Source organism: Eublepharis macularius, chromosome 6 (assembly GCF_028583425.1).
Source record: "Eublepharis macularius isolate TG4126 chromosome 6, MPM_Emac_v1.0, whole genome shotgun sequence".
Classification (NCBI taxonomy): Eukaryota; Metazoa; Chordata; class Lepidosauria; order Squamata; family Eublepharidae; genus Eublepharis; species Eublepharis macularius.
Window position 1 is genome coordinate 141,167,101 of NC_072795.1, and position 18,902 is coordinate 141,186,002.

The following is an 18,902-nucleotide window of genomic DNA, read 5'->3' on the forward strand; positions in this document are numbered from 1 at the left end:
AACAAATGAGATAAAGATCATACATCTTAAAAGGAGAATTCTTTTAACGTGCTAATGAGGGATCCAATTGAACAATAAATTGCAGTGGAGATTGAAGGGTTAAGTTCCCTTTATCTTTCCTGCACAGCCTCAAGGCAAACTGAGGCTGCACAAGCCTGCAAGTTGCACTTAGGGAATGATGAAGATGCGGCAAACTCATCTCATCTGTGAGTCAGTAACCTTAGGCTGCCTCATTTTCAGGCCAGCGGGGATAAAGATCCAAAACTCAGCTGCGCCTCAACCTGTACCTCATTTACTTGCTTTCCTGCTTTATTACTATTTCAGATTTCATATTATAGTTCGATAGCTAGTTAATTTTGTCCTACTGTTGGCAACAGGATTACCAGCTCTCCAGTGGGGGCATGGGGTCCCCTGCCCCTAGCCTTCATCCTCAACCACCCCTGTACTGCCTCTCATCTGGGCAGCAGGGGGGAAAGGTCCGGGAATGGAGTGGTGAGGGGCAAAGCAAGCTCCCACACACTCCGGAGCAGTCCTGCACTGACCCCCCTGGTTTGAACCCCAGGGGACCTGGAATCCCTAGTAGGCGAAACTTGACTGTGTGGTCTAGCCATCTGAGTGTTTTCAAAGGGTTTAGGCTCAGTTCCAACCTTGTCTCTATCACACGAAAGCCTCTTCGGCTTGTTTAGAATTCTAAAAAAGGAAAGGAAGGATCGGCATTCTGGAAATGCTGAAGAAGATTCCAACCATAAAAGGTGCCCGTCTTTCTCGTAATTTTTCTATCCTTCTGAAAATGTACAGAGTGGTAAGCAGGGCCACCAATGCTGGGAAGGCAGAAATTGGCAAGGTATGGGCATCGCACGTTGTTGGAGCTTAGCTGATGGCCCATCAGCTCAGTAATTAGAGTTGCCAATCTCCAGGTGGGGCCTGGAGATCTCTAGGAATTACAACAGATTTGCAGATCACAGGGATCAGCTCCCCCGGAGAAAGTGGCTGCTTTGCAGAGTGTAGTCTATGGCATCATGTCCATTCTTAGCTCCCTTTCCTCTTCAACTCCCACCCTCCTCAGTCTCTATCCCCAAATCATCCTGGAGTTTGTGACCTCACCAGTGTGGCCAAGAAATGGAGCATAGTTGCCCAGGTATAAAGCTGAGGAGTATAACAGCAGAGAAAGACTCACATTCAGCGGAGGTACATAGCTCTGTCTCCAGACTTTCTCCCTTGAGCTGAGGAGTGATCAGGAAGAAAAAAGGGAGCAGAAAAGACAGCCAAAGACAGCTGCATATTTTAGAGAAGCTGCTACTGAGGCACTGAAAAGCCTAGGCTGAAATTGAAAGTCAACGTTAATTGCAATCCTAGTTCTGCAAAGGTCTTAAAGGCATAGGGATTACAGCCCCCCCCCCCCAGGTCAGGTCACCTAACCAGCAGAGGAAGGAAAAGGGAGGCAGGCTGGGAGTCACCAGAGCATATAGTGAAATGATGTGCATGCTCCAGAGGTCCCAATGACACACTTCCGGCTGAAAAGCATATGTTTGGAGCCCATTTTGTCCTCACTGAGACCCCGTAGCTTCTGGTTTTCAACCATAAGTGACATCATCAGGGCTTCCCAATTGTGCACATGAGGGTGTGGATTGGGATCCCTGCCTGCCTACTGACCCCCACCCCGTCCCCCACTTTTCAGGTAAGGGGGGGGCTTGCGACCTTATAGAAGCACAGCACAGCAAACTTCCTGGCCTTAAAAGTAGTTAACTGCCCTCTCTCCTATTCCTTCTATTGCATGAAAAAACCCTTCATCTGGCAACCAGACATAAGGAAGAAAAACTGGTCATGCTGGTAGAAAATTGGGCAGTTGATAACCTTAGTAATAAGCCCCTCAGTCTTTGAAAACTCCCCCTCCCTCCCAGGGATCAGCCATGACATATGATTCTAAATCTTGGCAGTCATTCCATTTTTTACTATTAAAAGCAATTTCTCCATGCCATCCTAAGGGCACACATCCTTTGAACTTACATAACATACTACTAGACCATGAACAGACAACAACATACCATCATGTATGATCAATATTGTTACGTAATGTACACGTATTCACTGAACACATACTTCTGAAAAGACAAAACCCAACAGTCCAGGGAGTGTATAAGGGACAAAACGTGACCCACCTGCCCCTTTTCTGTTCTCAAATCCCTTCCAGGAAAACATCTAGCAATAAGGATGAATGAAAGAGAGAAAGGAAGCTTTGGGAAGGTGCCAACAGAGGCAAAGTTCTGATCATGATGTGTTTCAGCAAAGGACTCTTCCATATCCATCTGCCCCCTTCATAGACACTCAGCCCCCAACCACACCAACCTTCCAGCTAGTTTTGCCCGGCCCCTCACCAAGCTGCATTGCTCAAGCAGTGACAAGAGAAAAATAAGAAAATATAGCAACATTCTCGACATCGCTACATGATTTCCAGGTGTAACCATAGAGTTTCCAGCAATTCTTAGAGCTACCCTTTGTCACTTCCAGGTTGTACTTGGAAGTGGCATAGAAACATTGGCAATGGCAGTGATGTTGCAGGTTCCTCCCCATGTCCCCTCGCCCAGTCCTCCCATCAGTTCCCAAGCCTGGCCTGGCAACTGTACTTCCAGCTTCCATCTACTTCCTTCTTGGGGCGCTGGAAGCATGAATCCAGCCTGTATTCCCTGAGTCCTGTGCCCTACAGATTCCTCCTCTCTCCTTCCTTTCCAAAGGTTGCCCACAGGCAACAAGAGGCTTAATGTGTGGAAACTCTTTCATAGCATCACCTGGTAAAGAACATCCTATTCAAAGGACAGGTTACTTTTTTTTCACCAGACAGGTGGCATCCTTATCCCCTCCCCCACAGCCTCAGGTTTATGCACTAAAGTTTCCTGTACAGAATGACACAATTTTTTAAAAAAATCAAAGAAAGCTTTCCATTACGGCTTCAGATGCACCATGGAAGTTTTTCTTCTGTGGAAAAAGTCCCAGGAAAGCTGTACATAGTCTTTTCATTTTCCTTTGCCAAAAACATTGGGAGACAATACTTGTGATGTGACAGTTTCAAGCCTTATGCAACATGTGAATTGTGGAATATGCGTCCGTATTTGTTGGACATGTGTCAGCATCAGCAGAAGTATTCATTTGGCTGCCCTTCTGTCTTTGGTACTGCTTCGGAGTCCACACTGGACCTTGCAGAGAGCAACCTGTTAGATTCATCAGGCGTGTGTCTAGTCAAATACCCCCCTTCGATCCCTTTTGCTTTGGCCCCTGGAGACAGGCTTTCGAAGGTGACGTAAGAGTCCTGGATTTCCTTGGGTTTCCGTATGAAACATTTTTTACACCGCCTTTTCAGGGCTCCACAGCAGACCACTAACGTCAGAGGGACGGCAATGACACAGGCCACGCTGATGACCACCACGTTGATCAGTTTCTGCGTTCCACCAGCACTGGCAACTTCGTCTGTGGAAAATATGATGCACTGCTCTTTCCTGGGAATCAGCCCTTTCACACAGACACAGACTATGTATTTGGTCTGCGGCATCAGATCGTTGATTGTGATCTTGGTCTTGCCCGGCTCCACGTTGAGTCTGTGCATGTCCCTTTCTCCGAAGATAGCATAGAGGATGCTGAATGCGGTTGTATTCTTGGCCAGGGGAGCCTTCCACGCCAACGAGACACTGTGGTCCGTGTCTCCTATTACTCTGACGGACCGTACGATGCGTTCGGACTCCTCCTGGCCCGTGGGTGGGCTTGCTAAGAAATTTCTTGGATCATGGATCATATTCAGTGCCTGGTCTTGAAGTGCCAGGTTCCCTTCTGTGTTGGCACGGATTGATCGGGCACCCAAGGAAGGTGAAGTTGAAGTCGTGATAACGTATCTAGCTACCAAATTGTCGTTGTAAGCAGCTGCCTCCATCCCACTCCTTTTGCCTTGCCCGGTTCCTTTCGGATTTGCACTGGGGTCATCTGTGCTTTCAGAATCAGTGATGATCAGGGAAATGAACGCTTCTGTCGCTCCAAGGACATTTTTTGCTTTGCATATATATTCCCCAGAATCAAGGTAAGAGACGGTGGGCAAACCTAAAATTGACCAGCTCATTCCATCACTGGAAATCTCTTGGTGAACTGGAAGAGAGAGAAAATCAAGATGAAAAAAAATTACATATATAGAATTCAGCAAAATGGACTGTTTGGGGATCGGGGCTTCATTTTTCTTCTAAGCAATTATTTGAATCAGGTAACTATCAGTAACAAATCCTTATAAAATCTGGATAAATACAGTATGATCCTTAAAGTTGCAGCCTAGTTAAGAACAGAAAGTCCCTGACCTGGACAGCCCAGGTGAGCCTCATCTCATCAGATCTCAGAAGCTAAGCAGGATCGACCTTGATTAGTAACTGGATGGGAGACCTCCAATGAAGACCAGGGCTGCAGAGGCAGGCAATGGCAAACCGCCTCTGTTAGTCTCTTGCCATGAGAACCCCACCAGGGTTCTCCAGCTATGACTTTAGGGCACTCTCCACCAAGATGTCTGAATTTCTTTGCTGAGTTTGACCAAGTTCCCTCCATCCCACACTAAAAAGTTGAAGTGGAAGTTCTAGATGATGCCCAAAGGAATACAGCAGCAGCCACAGAATCCTATTAAAAGGGGCCTCACTCTGATTAGGAATATAAGAATGGCCTTGCAGGTTCCCCCCCCCCCCCCCGATGTTCATGTAGTTCAGTATTGTGTTTCCAACAGTGACCTAGCAGGTGCCTTTTGATGGTCACAAGTACGGCACGAGCACGCAGCTTCTCCTCTAGTTTTTCAATCCTGGCGCCTACCTGGTGGAACTCTTGGTCTGCAGAAACTAGGGCCCAGCGGAATTTACTACCTTTCCACCAGGCCTGTAAGACAGAGATGTTCCGCTGGGCATATGGCTGAAGCTGGGGTGCTGGGCGAACTCCTCTGCCAGGCTCCTGCTGAGGGGGGGGGGGGGAATGTAATCCTCTCCCTGTAATAGTCTGCCAACTCTCTTCATATGCATATCATCTCCCACCCCGTGGGTGTATTGGGTTGGGTTTGATATATGGGCCACCTTCTTGCACTGAATGTTATGTTTTTAATATGTTTTAATATGATTTTTATTATTTGTTGATACCTACTCTGAGCCCGCTTGTGGGGAGAGAGGGCAGTAAGTCGAGAAAGAAAGAAAGAAAGAAAGAAAGAAAGAAAGAAAGAAAGAAAGAAAGAAAGAAAGAAAGAAAGAAAGAAAGAAAGAAAGAAAGAAAGAACTTGTCCCCTGCATTTAATATTCATGAGCTTCTGTGTCGTTAGTTACCATAGTTAACGCCCATCCGTTAACTTGTTTTTGGTGGATTTGTCAGACTATATTTAACGCTCGCCCAAACAGTCTTCATTAAGTTAATTGCTCACTGTATGGACAAATATTTTTCTTTTCAGTCCTAAATGTACTGCCAGTCAGCTTCAATGGGTGGCCCTGAGTTCTCATATTTCCTACATTCTGTGCCCTTTTATCATCTTATAGTTCTTGTGTTCTAATCCAGGACACTTTTAGCCATCCCTTGTGTGGAAGATGCTCCAGCCCTTTGGTTCTTTTTCTTGCCTTTACTGGACCTTTGCCTGAGCCCAAGCATGGAATGGGTGCAATGGGTTTGCCTTACTGAGGCCTGGAGATCCAATGAGGGCCTAGTTTGGGGTGAAAACTTGTTATCATGCTATGGTTGGTTTATGTCATTTCAGAAAGTAGAATTGAAATGTTTCTTTAAAAACATGTCAAAGTGTGAGTTGGATCCAGATTAAATTGGCAATTCCCGTTGATTCCCCTCTTGCTACTGCAGAGCCCTTGCGTGTAGGCCTTTGGGGTCCCCTATCCCCTAGAAGCAGCATTTCCTTGAGCTCACAACATTGGGAGACGAGAGGCTGGAAATTTCTATTCTGCTGATGGGAAATTTAATGTGGATCCAATGTATCAGTCCCATATTTCACCTCACCCTTCCTCCCAGAGAGCATCTATACATCATCCTCTTCATCTCATTTCATACAACAACTCAAACTGATAAGTTAGGTTTGAGAGAGGGTGACTGGCCCAAGGTCACCAAGCAAGCTTCAGGTCTTGTAAGGTAATGCCAGGTAGATTTCAATGACTTTACTATATGAGTCCAGAACGGCATGAGTTAAAGCTTTATTGATAATCTACTCATTCAGCAATCCACTACAGGTTCATTGCCAGGAATGAAGTTCTGCACCAAGCCTCAAGTCTAAATTGAATTCTAACGTACAGCCCAGTTCCCACCCCCCACCCCCAGCTGCCAGCCTAGTCTAGGTTCCCACTTCCCATCCCCCAATAGCTACAGAGTATACGGAAGCAAAAGCAAAGCAAACCAACTAAGAATGAGAGCAAAAAGGATGTTTTAGACAGTTCAGGAGTTCCAAGGTTATGTATCCATGACTACGGTTCTTCTTCTCAGGAGACAGGCAGATAAGCTCAGGAGCCCCCCCCTGCCCCCGCCCCCGCCCCCCGCTCCTCTGCACACTTCCACAGGACAGAGACAAAGGAGCCAGCCACAGTGGTCTCTAACATAAGAGCACAATGTCCATTGGAGTCCAGTCCTTGGCCCAGACCCTTACGCTTTCAGGTCAGGGGGTTGTCAGGCCCCTGAAGCACGGCAGGGGATGCCAAGACCCTGGCAGGTCTGCTAGGGATTTGGCCTTGGGTCTCCCAGATCTTAGTCAAATCCCAGGATCTGCAATCTAGAGCTCTAGAGCCAAATAAAGCTCTCAAAAATAGAAAATGAAACCTTAAAATATACTGGAGAGCACAGATCAGATGCTAGAATAACCAGTATCAAGGGAATGGTACAAAATGATTTTATGGGACTAAGGGGCTTCTTGAGATGGTTTACAGAAAATGAAGTGAGAACCGTAAACAGTTGTTAGCAATCCAAGTGCAAACCACACGGAGATTTATGCTCTCCACTCCTGATCCCACCCTGGGTGAAGGTGGGAGTGGGACAACAGAGAAAACGACATTTTCTCCCTCCCTGCCTGTCAAGGAACTAACTTGCCCAGCTCATTTCCTGTTTCTTTCATATACTCTGGTTCAGGCATTTTGGCCTAACTAAGATGCAGTTCGATTTATTCCAAATTAACACCAGCCTTTTTCAGGAGGCTGGTGTAAAGATGACACAGTTAGTTCCCAGCCAGATAAGAGGATGAGATGGTGCTCCAGGGGAAGGACCTTAGAAGTTCCCAAGGACAGAATATTAGGGAGGCTAGCACTTGCATTCCATCTTGTTAACGTATGGCCTTAGGGGAGGGGAGTGATTAGTTTCCCCCACCTGGGAAGGCAGGCAACTGCAGAGTGTGTCATGGATCAAGGCTTTCATGATTGGTCAATCTGTTCAAACTACACTGCGGGAGGTCTTAAAAGCTTGGACTCTTAGAGCCAAACTACAAGTGACGTCTTACACAGGTTGGACACTAGTCGGCTTCCCTCAAGTTTTGATGGGAAATGTAGGCATCCTGGTCTTGCAGTTGTAATGGAGAGCCAAGCTGTAATTCGGAATTAGAGGAAGTAATTCTACAAGAGGATAAAAAGGAAATCTCTAAGACTTATAAAGTGTTGTTAAAATGGTACACAGAAGATGAGATAGTCAAAGTGCAAATGGTGAAGTGGGCTATAAATTTTAATAAAGAAATAACAATGGAGGTGTGGGAATACTTGTGGAAAAATATGTTGAAGATCACGACATGCACCAATATTAAAGAGAATGTCTACAAAATGATTTATCGTTGGTACCTGACACCAAAGAAAATTGCGCTAGGGAATTTGAACATGTCTAATAAATGCTGGAAATGTAAAAAGCACGACGGATCTTTGTATCATATGTGGTGGTCTTGTGAGGTAGCTAGGCAGTACTGGGGGGAAATAACTAGAGTGATAAGTGAAATTTTACAATTCCAAGTTAATAAGAACCCAGAACTGCTGCTACTGAATTTGGGAATGGAAGACATCCCAGCACAATATAGGACATTGTTATTTTACATGACAGCAGCGGCCAGACTTTTGTATGCGCAAAAGTGGAAAGTACAGGAAGTGCCAACTATCGAGGACTGGATTTACAAATTGCTGTACATGGCGGAAATGGATAAAATGACGAGGAAATTGAGGGACCTCGATCCAGGACAGTTTAATATGGATTGGGAGAAGCTGAAACAATACTTGAAAAAATGGGAGGTGGGAGGAGAACTGTGGCAGTTTGAAAATTACTGAAATACAACAAAAGAAGAGGGAAGTGACTTTACCGGGGGGAGGAAAGTTAAAGGAGAAATTCTAAGCAATTATATTATTTGACTATTATATATAGTATTAAGTAATAGAGGTGTTATTATAATAATTATAATTATAATTATAAAGAATTATAGGGATAGAAATTAATTAGTTTTATTTCTGGCAGATAACTGTTCAAAAGGTGGAAAGAAATATATAGTAACATACAGAATATGAGTTAAATTGTTTAACTCGTGCCGAATGTAAATTGTGTTCACAGAAGTACTCAGAAATATGCAGTGTATGGGTCAAATTGATTGAGTATTACCGGCAGACAACTGTATAACGGAGAAATTATATAATTAAAATATAATGAACATAAGACAGGTAGAAGGAAGTAAAGAGTAACATATAGAGTATAGGTTAAATTGATTGACTTATATTAAATGTATACTATGTTTATAGAAGTACTTAAAGTTATGTAGAATGTGAGACAAATTGTTTGTCCCATATTGATGAGACTAGAATGCGTAAGACAGAGTATAGAGCACAAAAATTAGATAAATGATTATTATTATTAAAGGATATATGCCAGGAATGTAATATTTAGTTGGGAAAGGGAACAGAGATAGCACGATGTTATAATAGATAAGCTTAGAAGAGAGTGAAAGTATATGTTTAATAGAGTAAAATAAGTTTGAAATGAGTAGGGGGAAAATGGGTAAGGGGTTGGAAAACTGTTGGAAGTCAACAAAAGGGGGGGAAAGGGAGGGGGTTAGAATTGGAATATCTAAAGGAAATTGATTGTAATGAGCATAATATTGATTTCTAATCCAATAAAAAAATTTCCAAAAAAAAAAAACTTGAGAGAAGCTGACAAGTCTCCAACCTATGTAAGGCGTCACTTGTAAGTCTAACTTTTGTCCTTTTGGGGCTAACTTCTGCTTGAAGGATCAATCTTCTGCTTCTCAATGTTATGCCATCTTGTCTTTGTTCTCTGGATTTCTAGACTTAAGAGACCCTAAAGCTCCGGCTTGGTCTTTGAGAACTATTTGAAAGATAATATCTGGTACAGGTTTGCAAGTTTTTAAGAGTATGCTAGCTTAGCTAATCAGCCAGTTGTTATTTTGCTCCTCCTGATTGCACACCCCTATAACTTTTACAATTTGCATTTCACACTACTTTTAATACACTTTATTAATTATACTTGTGTGCAGTTACTGAGTGGTTACTGCTTCGATCTGAATCTAGTACCGTGGCCATTTCACCATAAGCTATCCAAGCAATTGTTTTCTTGAGTCAGTCTGTAAAGTGTCTCCCTTGCAAGGTTGACTTCTATGAGCTAGCACCCAGAGGGCTTGTGCTTTCCTCTTGGTCTCAAGTCATGGGTTAGTTAGAGGCTGGTGGTGGCAATTCTACCCTGGCAAGTGAGGATTCAGTTGCCAGCTTTAGAACCTTGGTTTCTGACACCTCTGAGGAAAAATATGCCCCCCCAGAAATCCTGGAAGGTGGTTTTATTCCCCTATATTGCCAATTGGGTCCTCACAAGAGGAGACCCCCTCCCATCCCCTCCTATCAGCTTTGGAAATTTGGGAAGGGAAATTTCAATCATAGGCTGTAATTTGAAAGACACATCCCTGGGAGTAAGCACTACTGAATAACATGTGCCTTACATCTTAGTAGACCTGTTATAGGATTGCTTCCATAGTCTTTCAGGGTTCGCTCTTTTTCTGAGTCAAATGGCAAATGTGTACCTACTCCCCCCCTTCCAATACAATCCTGCCTGTTGCCACAGCAAAAGGAAAGTTTATTGAAAAAACATATGTCTGTTTGAGCTGTGGGAGGGAGGAATTCAGCCAATCATTCTGCCTGCCTGCCTGCAGTTGGGTGAAGGAGAAGATTAGCAGTGAGAATGCCTGTTTTGCAGCAGAACACTGAGCATCAAAAGGAAAGATTTGGATTCTGCCCCCCCCCCCCCGCAAACTGTGGAAACAAAACTACAAAGCAAAAGGAAGCATAGCAGCAACAAGCAACAGCAGAGGACAAAGATAGAAAAAGAAAAAAGTGAACATGAATCAGGCTTGTTTTTACTGTAGCTGCACTACACTAGTTGGAGCGCTCTCCTACTTCGGAGCGCCCCGCTGCCACTGCCAACACTCACCATCTGTGGGTCCACTGTTATTGTGTTATTGTGTGTGTGCTTGAAAAACTCAGTGGATCAATGGTTTTGGCTAGGAGGGGGACTAATGGTTGATACTGCTTTTGGTTAAGCACGAAAACAGCTTCCCAGAGCCTCGTTTCCCCACCTCCTTGAAAAGAACAGTGTGCATTTGCTCGTGTGTGGCCAACACATGTGCAATAGACCAAAATTCATAAAAGCAAAAAACCCCAAACAGATGGGTTCCAAGCTAGTACTAGCCAACCTGGAACAAACTAGGAACAGAATTACTCTGGAACCCACAGAACTGAAACTGAAACCAATCTTCTTGATGCACATCCCTAATTTCAAGTATATATTTTCATTTATGCTTTCTTATACTGGCTCTTTGTTGATCACTTGCTCTGAATTTTATTGAACTTTGGTTCTTTAATTGTAAAAGGTTCATGCGCCTTCCTGCTCTAACCACTACACCAGGTTCACAGGATGGATTTATGGTGGGTAACATTACATGTTTATTCAGGGCAGACAGAAATGATGTATTTGGCCCTGAATCTGCTAAATTTATAAAGAAGTTTACAATGGGTTATCATCCTCCTTTCTAAGTAAGGGCAGAACAGTTTTTTTGCTTGCAGAACAGTATTTTTCACAAAACTTATCATACCTTTAAAACATACTTGAGAGAAGTAGGCATGTTGCTAGAATTCTTTACATACACAAAATACGATGTGATTGCTTTATTCATCGCAAACCTCAATCACTGGGCAAGCAACATAGCAGAACCACCTACCAGTTCCATTGAGTGGATTCCCATCAGCTCTCCTCCAGCTTAGCTCTGGAACAGGCACCCCGGTGGTACCACACCGAAGTAAGACGGTGCTTCCCAGGATGGTCTTCACCTTGGCCACCGAGGTGTGCACGATGGGGCTTTGACACTTCCGTAGTTCGACTTGACTGAAGAAGACACCTGCCAGACTCCGTGGGCTGAAGCACTTCAGCCGTGGCTCAATGAATGCCGTATTGGGGGACTGGAAATTGAGGAAGTGAACCATTTCATACAGACTGCAGTCACACATCCAAGGATTGTCCTGCAAACCTGGTGAGAAAAAGAAGGAGGACTGGCAGTTACACCACCAATGCACCGAACAAATGGAAACCCGTGTGAAACTGACAAGTGAATTTTGAGTACCCTCTCTGTGCCCGTACACCCTTCGCTTTCACCCATTTCAGACTTTCTAACTGGGGGGCTTGTGAACATATTTGTGGGGAGCAAGATCACTACTGCAAACTGTATCCTGATCTATGGTTGTTGTGGATATTCCAGGCTGTATAGCCGTGGTCTTGGAGTTGTAGCGTTGTGCACGAAGGGGCTTTGACACTTCCATAGTTCGACTTGACTGAAGAAGACACCTGCCAGACTCCGTGGGCTGAAGCACTTCAGCTGTGGCTCAATGAATGCCATATTGGGGGACTGGAAATTGAGGAAGTGTATCCTCATCCGTTCATTAGAATCCGTGTATAGACTCTGTGCACATATGCAAGTACATGTGTACAAATCTCTTCTCATGATCAGGAACTTTCTACATGTGTGCATATGTGTATGTATTCATATGTGTATGATTTCCACCCTAATCCTACTCTTTCCCTGTCTAGTTCATTTTATCCCACCCTTTGTCCAAGGAACTCATAGCAGTGAACACAAATCTCCCTCCCTCGCAGCAACCCTGTGAGGCAGACGAGGTGGAGAGAATGTGATCAGCCTGAAGTCACTCCATAAACTGCTTAGCAGAGTGGGAATTTGAGCCAAGATCTCTCAGATGCTAGTCCAGCATCAGGCTATGCCTCCGCCGTGCACCACACCTACACATATTTTTCTCCCCTTCCCTTAAGCACATTGCTTAGAAAAGAGTAAGGGAAAGAAGTATCAGTAGTCTGACTCAAACACTTTCGAGAATTCAAAGTCACAACAGTCAAAGGCAAAACTGGACATTCAGCAACATCGTGACATACAGCTTCAGCAGAAGTCAAATCTATGGCTCCGTTCAGTAGAGTGACTTAATTTACTGAAGGAACATTCAGGAGTTACATAACTGTCAAAGAACATGAGTCAGCAATGAAATCTTGACAGGAAAAGCTAGCGGCATCGTAAAATGTGTTCACAGCAGCACTCTCTCAAAGACCCAAGCGTGACTGGATAAGCTGCCTAGGCCAGTTGCAGAATCTTGTCCTCGGAGCTACTTTAGATCAGTGGTCCATAATGCGGTACCCGTGGCTGCCATTGGCCCCAGTGATGTTCAAGTTCAAGTTTATTGTTACAATCTGCGACCAGTACAACCCCAGTGATGTCTTTCCTAATGACCACTTGCTTCTTCTCAAAAGCAAAAGATCCAGTCCTGTCTTCCCTCCACTTCTTTAGAGCATGAGGTGCTTCAGAAGAGCCCAGAAACTTTGTGTCTTCAGGAAGCCCTCATTCAGAAGCAAATGTGCCCCTCACTGGAGGATGCTTGGCTTGAAACCACCCAATGTTTTGTGACTGGATCCAGCCCTCGTGGAAGTCACTTTATGCTGGTATCACTAACTGTTTTCAACATTCCAGATATTCTTACAAGCTCAACAAGGTTTGGAACACCTGCTTGCAGAAACTGTGAGCCAGTTTGGTGTAGTAGTTAAGAGCAGCAGGACTCTAATCTGGAGAACCGGGTTTGATTCCCCCCCACTCCTCCACTTGAAGCCAGCTGGGTGACCTTAGAGCAATCACAGCTCTCTGGATCTCTCTCAGCCCCACCCACCTCACAGGGTGTTTTGTTATGGGGATAATAGTAGCATACTTTGTAAACTGCTCTGAGTGGGCATTAAGTTGCCCTGAAGGGCGGCATGTAAATGGAATGTTATTGTTGCTATTATTTGAGGGAAATTCATCAGAATAATAAATGACCATACACTTGTAACTCTGTGTACATAGTGTGCCAAACGACCATCTTAACTCCCACCACTGCAACCATTTGGAGGACAAAAATTACACCATTTGGAACACCCCATACCCTCACTATTTCTCCTGTTTCTTATTATATTTATTTATTTATAAATAATAAATTTATTCCTGTTTCTTATTTTTGTGGTCGAGCGCTGGAGCATCAACTCCTTCCAGTGCAGAAGATTACCCCCTCCCCAAAAAAACCCCAATTCATACAGGAAGACAAGAGGAGGTTGTCTTCCTGGAGGTTGGGTGCCCCTTGCACACCGCACTTCAAAGGTCAACCTCCTTGGGTGTAAGAGTGGCCAAGGTTAACTCAGAAAGGGTTGGTAATAACAATTTATGTGAGCAGAGGTCTATTTTCCCAGTTTTTGTAGTTAAATTTCTTACCTAAGATGATCTTGGCATTGTCGTTGGGGAAGTATGGAACTGCCTGGAGGTTAGACCAGACGGCAATAAGCGCTTGAGGAAGCGTCACCAGCTTATTGCTTGAAAGATCAAGATACGTGAGGTTTTTGACATACTGAGCGGCTTCGGCGGGTATGGAGGCCAGTTCATTATTGTGGAGATCCATCAGCCGCAACAGAGGCATGCGCAGAAGGGCTTCCCAAGGGAACGAGGTCAGGTCATTCCCCTCCACTCTCAGCTCCCGCAGCCTCCAGAGGCCCCTGAAGTTAGTCACACTGAGGCTGGCCAGAGAGTTATAGGGCATCCAGAGGAATTCCAAGTTGTGGAGAGAGTGGAATGACTCCCCGGGCACCCTTCGAATGGCTGTCTTTTCCATGCGGAGTTTAAACGTATCCACTGGGAAGTTCACAGGGCTGAGGGTCATCTCGGGATCATCGCACAGAACAGCTCTGTTGGGGACAAACAAATCCTTGAAATGACGCTTTATGAAAATTGTCAACTTCTAAATGTTCTTAATTTCATTTATTATTTTTTCTTATTTTCTCTGATTTTCCCCTCCCTTTGCAACAGAACTTTGCTCCACTCTAAATTGTTTAGAGAAAAAAAGAAGAAGACATATCCACAGGAACAAAAACTACAGACTAACACGGCTAACTCCTCTGCATCTATTCCCTCAGCCACCTATCCTAAACAAAGCTATTCAGCAAACCTGGTAGCTTCCACATACGGTACTTACCAGGTCATCAAGCAATAGTTTCACCTATAGTCCCTCCCAGATAACCACTTCAAGCCTCTTCCAACTTATTGTTCTACCTCCGGAGGCTGCCATTAAGCTATTGTTTTGGGGCAAAGATGTCAGTTATACCCCAGGGAATGCTTTGCCCTATAACTGGGCTTCCCAGCCATGTGTTGCGTGTGTTCTGGGAGCCATTCAAGCACACCCAAATTTGTCTGTCTCTTCTCTTCCCTCTTCTTCTCTCCGTGAAATGCTGGTTGTTTTGCTGCCTCTGCAGACCTCAGTTCTTCGAGACTGGTAACTATTGTTCTCCCTTAAACTGTTTGCTCCCATTTTCCTCCCTGATTTTCTTAGTTAGCCTTGTATATGTGTTGTATGTGTTGGTGTTATTGCCCTTTTTATTTCTCTTTAACTAAAAGAAAATCCTTTCTGGTTGATCCTCTGCCTGACTTTTCTCTAAGGGCATAATCCCCGTAAACGTTGGTAGGGATTCCTAGTTACCCCTGCTTGCCTGCCTCCTTAATGCTAATTCCCCCAACCAATTGAGGAGGCCTCCTATTTGGCTAACACCGTTCCAATTTGTCAACATCCTTCTTGGAGTCCCCCAGAACTGCACACAATACTCCAGGTGCGGTCTGACCAATGGTGTATATAGCCGAACAATTATTTAAACTGTTGAGCTGCATAGAAGCTCTCCAACGAGGCCACGCTCTGAGTGCTTCATCACTCTTTCTGATGCCTTGGGGAAGGTCTGAGAGAAGGGCCAAGAATCGCTCTAGCAGGTCGCCGCCTCCAAGCAGGCGGGTGAGTTCCCAGAAATGCAGGGCCCAGTCCTGGTTCGAGATGCGGGGCAGGAGAAGCGGCAAGCCGCGGATGCCTCAGTGGCCAGGCTGGGGACTTGGGATTTAAACTGTTGAAGATCATAATACTGAAACTGTTTGCCACATCAAGATACTAACGTACAAAACATGACCAAATCAGACGTACACACTGGCCCCACGTGGTCTTCTCTTGACTGATCAGTAGCGGCTATTTAGGTTCCTTTCGCAGTTCACAGTAAAAACTATAGCAACACAGTTCAAAAGGTCCTCTCTTTTTTAAGGGAAGGGATTTTTGCCTTTGGACTATACCATGTGTGCAGATTAATTTTATGTTCTGCAGTGGCCCAGACGCATCCCAATCGCTTTGCAGATCCCTTCATTCTCCTTCACCCCAATTTCTATTTGCAGTTGACAAGTCCATCAGAGGGAGGTCAGGAAGATAAGCGCCCTCCAATGGTGCCTGGATCCAGCTATAGGTCTTCTTCTACTACTTTCCAACAGACATTGGGCGATTTGAAGGAGGGCAGGAAGTACCTATCTAAGAATCTCCTCCCTCAGGAACATTTAAATTGAATGTTTGTATGTTTTGCTTTTTGATTTCTACCAACTGCACTGGGAGACAATTATTGGCTGAGAAGGAGGATAAAATTTTAATTGAGAAAGTAAGCGTTTCTTTGCTTTCTTTCTGCTGCCAGGTGAAAACATTTTTCAGCACAAAAGCTGATTATTGTCTGTGTTGCTGCCATCTGTTTCACTTGTCACTGTTTTATCTTTGGGTTTCTCTAGGATATGAATGTTTTTATGGATTCTTTGGATAACTTCTTAGCAGAAAAGCAGTCACTGAATTTATTGAACCTCTCTAAATGATTAAATAATTGATCTGAAATCTTTTGATGCTTTCCCTGCCAAGGAAGCCAATGACAGAAGCCAGTTCCCAACACTCTGTCATGGATATAGCTAGACTTTTAGGAGAACAGCTATTGGATATGACCAAGAAAGTCATAGAAGATGCCTTTGCACACGAAAAAAAAGGGCTAGACCGACCCCATTATTAGAGGTGCTGTAAGAGGAGTCTAGCGGGCTAGAACAGAACAAACTTGGAGAGGGGCATGAAACAGTGGAGTAACACAGTTGTATGGCCTTGTGTAGATTAGAAGCGCCTCATATTAATATATACAATGTATTAAGGCCCAGGTGCAGAGAATGTCTGAGAATGGCAGAAATGTTTAACTTCATAGAAGTTAGAGATAGAATCCAAGAACTCTCATGCATGGGTATAGCGGCTACGACTCCACTGCAAGCCAAATGTAAGCCTGGAATATGGTAGGTAATCTCAGGCAAATCTTGATGTCCTTAGCTCAGAACTCCCATCTTCAATCTGGAGATTGAAATAATGATGACCTGCCTTATGGGATTGCAGGAATAAATGTATATGAAACATTTGTTAATCCATACTCAAAAGGCATTCTATAAATGCCGACCATGGCATTTCTTTCTTTATTTTCAAGCCCAACAATTTGCACATGTAATGTATTATGTGGTATGAGGTTACAAATATAGTTAAATCAAGAAGCAAACTCCTTCTTATCCCTCTGCCTTACAAACAGGGCTTTTTTCCTTCTGGAACGCGGTGGAACGGAGTTCCGGCACCTCTTGAAATGGTCACATGGCCGGTGGCCCTGCCCCCTGATCTCCAGACAGAGGGGAGTTCAGATTGCCCCCCGCGCCAGCGGCGCAGAGGGCAATCTATACTCCTCTCTGTCTGGAGATCAGGGGGCGGGGCCACCAGCCATGTGACCATTTTCGCAGAGGGCGATTTAAACTTTAAAAAACTCCCCCCTTGTTCCAGCTGACCCAAAGTGACATCATTGTGCGGTCCTGAGTTCCACCACCTCTTTTCCCAGAAAAAAGCCCTGCTTACAAATGTATTTCTGAAGATGTGTTCAGTATCCTAATCTATATTTTTTCTACATTTATGCAGTTTTAGACAATATTTCGGATCAGTAGCTTTCAGGATGATCTGTTTCCTTCCCAAAACAGAGAACCTGTTGCCGTTTTTCTAATTTTACTCTGATCACTAAGCCCTGCCTCTTTGAAAAAATTGTTATCTGCTATAGGAGCATATCAGCCAAGTCCTCTGCCTAGCTTGATGGTATACAGCAGACCCTCACCATAATATCATTAGTATACAGTAGACCCCCACCATAATATCATTATTAGTTCTTTCTCCTTTTATTTTTTACCAGAGGCTGTCAACTTTCCATGCTCAGATTCATGTACTTCCTCCCCCCTTCCTTATTGGTCGATTCCTTTTAAACAAATTGTATCCTTCAATTCAAATATTCCATTTGTGCATCTCATCCTACTGAGTTTCAGTAATACCTATTAAATCATGGTCCCCTTCCTGTATTAAAACTTAAAGTTCCTCTTATTTGTTTCCCGTATTCTGTGCATTAGTGTAGAGACATTGGAATCTGTGGTTTATGTGCCCCCAAATACTTCATTTTTTTCTTTACCTGCCAATTTATGGGTCCCTGTGTATCTGGCCCTCCCCACTCATCATTAGTACTCTTATCACTAATAACTGGTATGATACTATTTGGGGGCGGGGGGTTGCCCCCCTCTTGCCACAGGATTTAGTTGAAAGCCCTCCTTATCAGGTTTGCAAGGCTCCTGCTAAGCACGATTTCATGGCTATCTTTGGGGGGGAAACCAAAAGAAAATGGACATAGAACTTGATTCTCGAAAGCTTATGCTACAATAAAATTGGTTAGTCTTAAAGGTGCTACTGGACTCTTTTTGATATGACATACAGAGGCTGTTATAATTTTTATGCATCCAATATGGCTACATAACTCATTTAAAGATATAATTTCCCCCTTTGCATACACATTTCAAAAGCTCCATTTTTCTCCTCCCTTCCACCCCCCAACATCGTTAATTCTATTGCTTCCACCCTGGTATGGAAGATCATCAAATACCATCTCTAAAATCAGATTACAGTGTGCTCTGCAGCTAATCCCGCTGTGCCTAAAGCTGTAGTACAGAGTGATTGGCAAAACAACCTTTGTATCAAAGAGCCACACTCTGCAACACACATCTGTTTGTAGTCCCTGTTCTGGCCACGCACCTCTCGCCTCCCCATATAGTTTCAAACCATCCAATAATTAAAACCAACAGTTGCACACGTACCTTGCTTTGGTTCCATCGCTGATGCCCTGGAAAGTGCAACTGCATTGGGAAGGGCAAGAACTGAGAGTTAATGGCAGCCCCCCAAATGCGAGGCAGCACACGAAGCCCACCGTCACCCACATCGCTACCTGGACATGAGAACAGGCCTCCAGGCTACCGGACAGCGTGGGAGAGGGTTTCCTCTATTGTTCTGTCCATGGGACGGATCACATCTTGTTAATGCACTGTGGTTTTCCGTCGCGCAGTGATCTTCCAGCCTGCTCTGGAGCCATCAGATAAAACGGATCGGCAGGGGATTAATCATGAGGTTATTTTCATGTAGGTGCTTATTGCTTCC

The 18,902-nt window shown here is 44.3% G+C and overlaps 1 protein-coding gene across 1 annotated transcript; it reads right to left on the reverse strand.

Annotated features, from left to right (window-relative positions):
* Nucleotides 1-3,127: 3,127 nt before the first annotated feature.
* Nucleotides 3,128-18,687, reverse strand: LRIT1 (leucine rich repeat, Ig-like and transmembrane domains 1). Its single transcript, XM_054984247.1, has 4 exons — nt 18,566-18,687; nt 13,799-14,265; nt 11,225-11,530; nt 3,128-4,128 (listed from the first exon to the last, which is right to left on the reverse strand). The coding sequence occupies exons 1-4, from the start codon at nt 18,685-18,687 to the stop codon at nt 3,128-3,130; spliced, it is 1,896 nt and encodes a 631-aa protein (XP_054840222.1).
* Nucleotides 18,688-18,902: the final 215 nt, after the last annotated feature.

Excerpts from the sequence above, each read along its gene's own strand:
- LRIT1 (XM_054984247.1), bottom strand. The coding sequence starts at position 18,687 with ATGTGGGTGACGGTGGGCTTCGTGTGCTGCCTCGCATTTGGGGGGCTG. Across the intron at positions 11,531-13,798 it reads CAATGCCAAGATCATCTTAG|GTTTGCAGGACAATCCTTGG; the intron begins GTAAGAAATTTA and ends TTTTCTCACCAG. Across the intron at positions 4,129-11,224 it reads GAATCCACTCAATGGAACTG|TTCACCAAGAGATTTCCAGT; the intron begins GTAGGTGGTTCT and ends TCTCTCTTCCAG.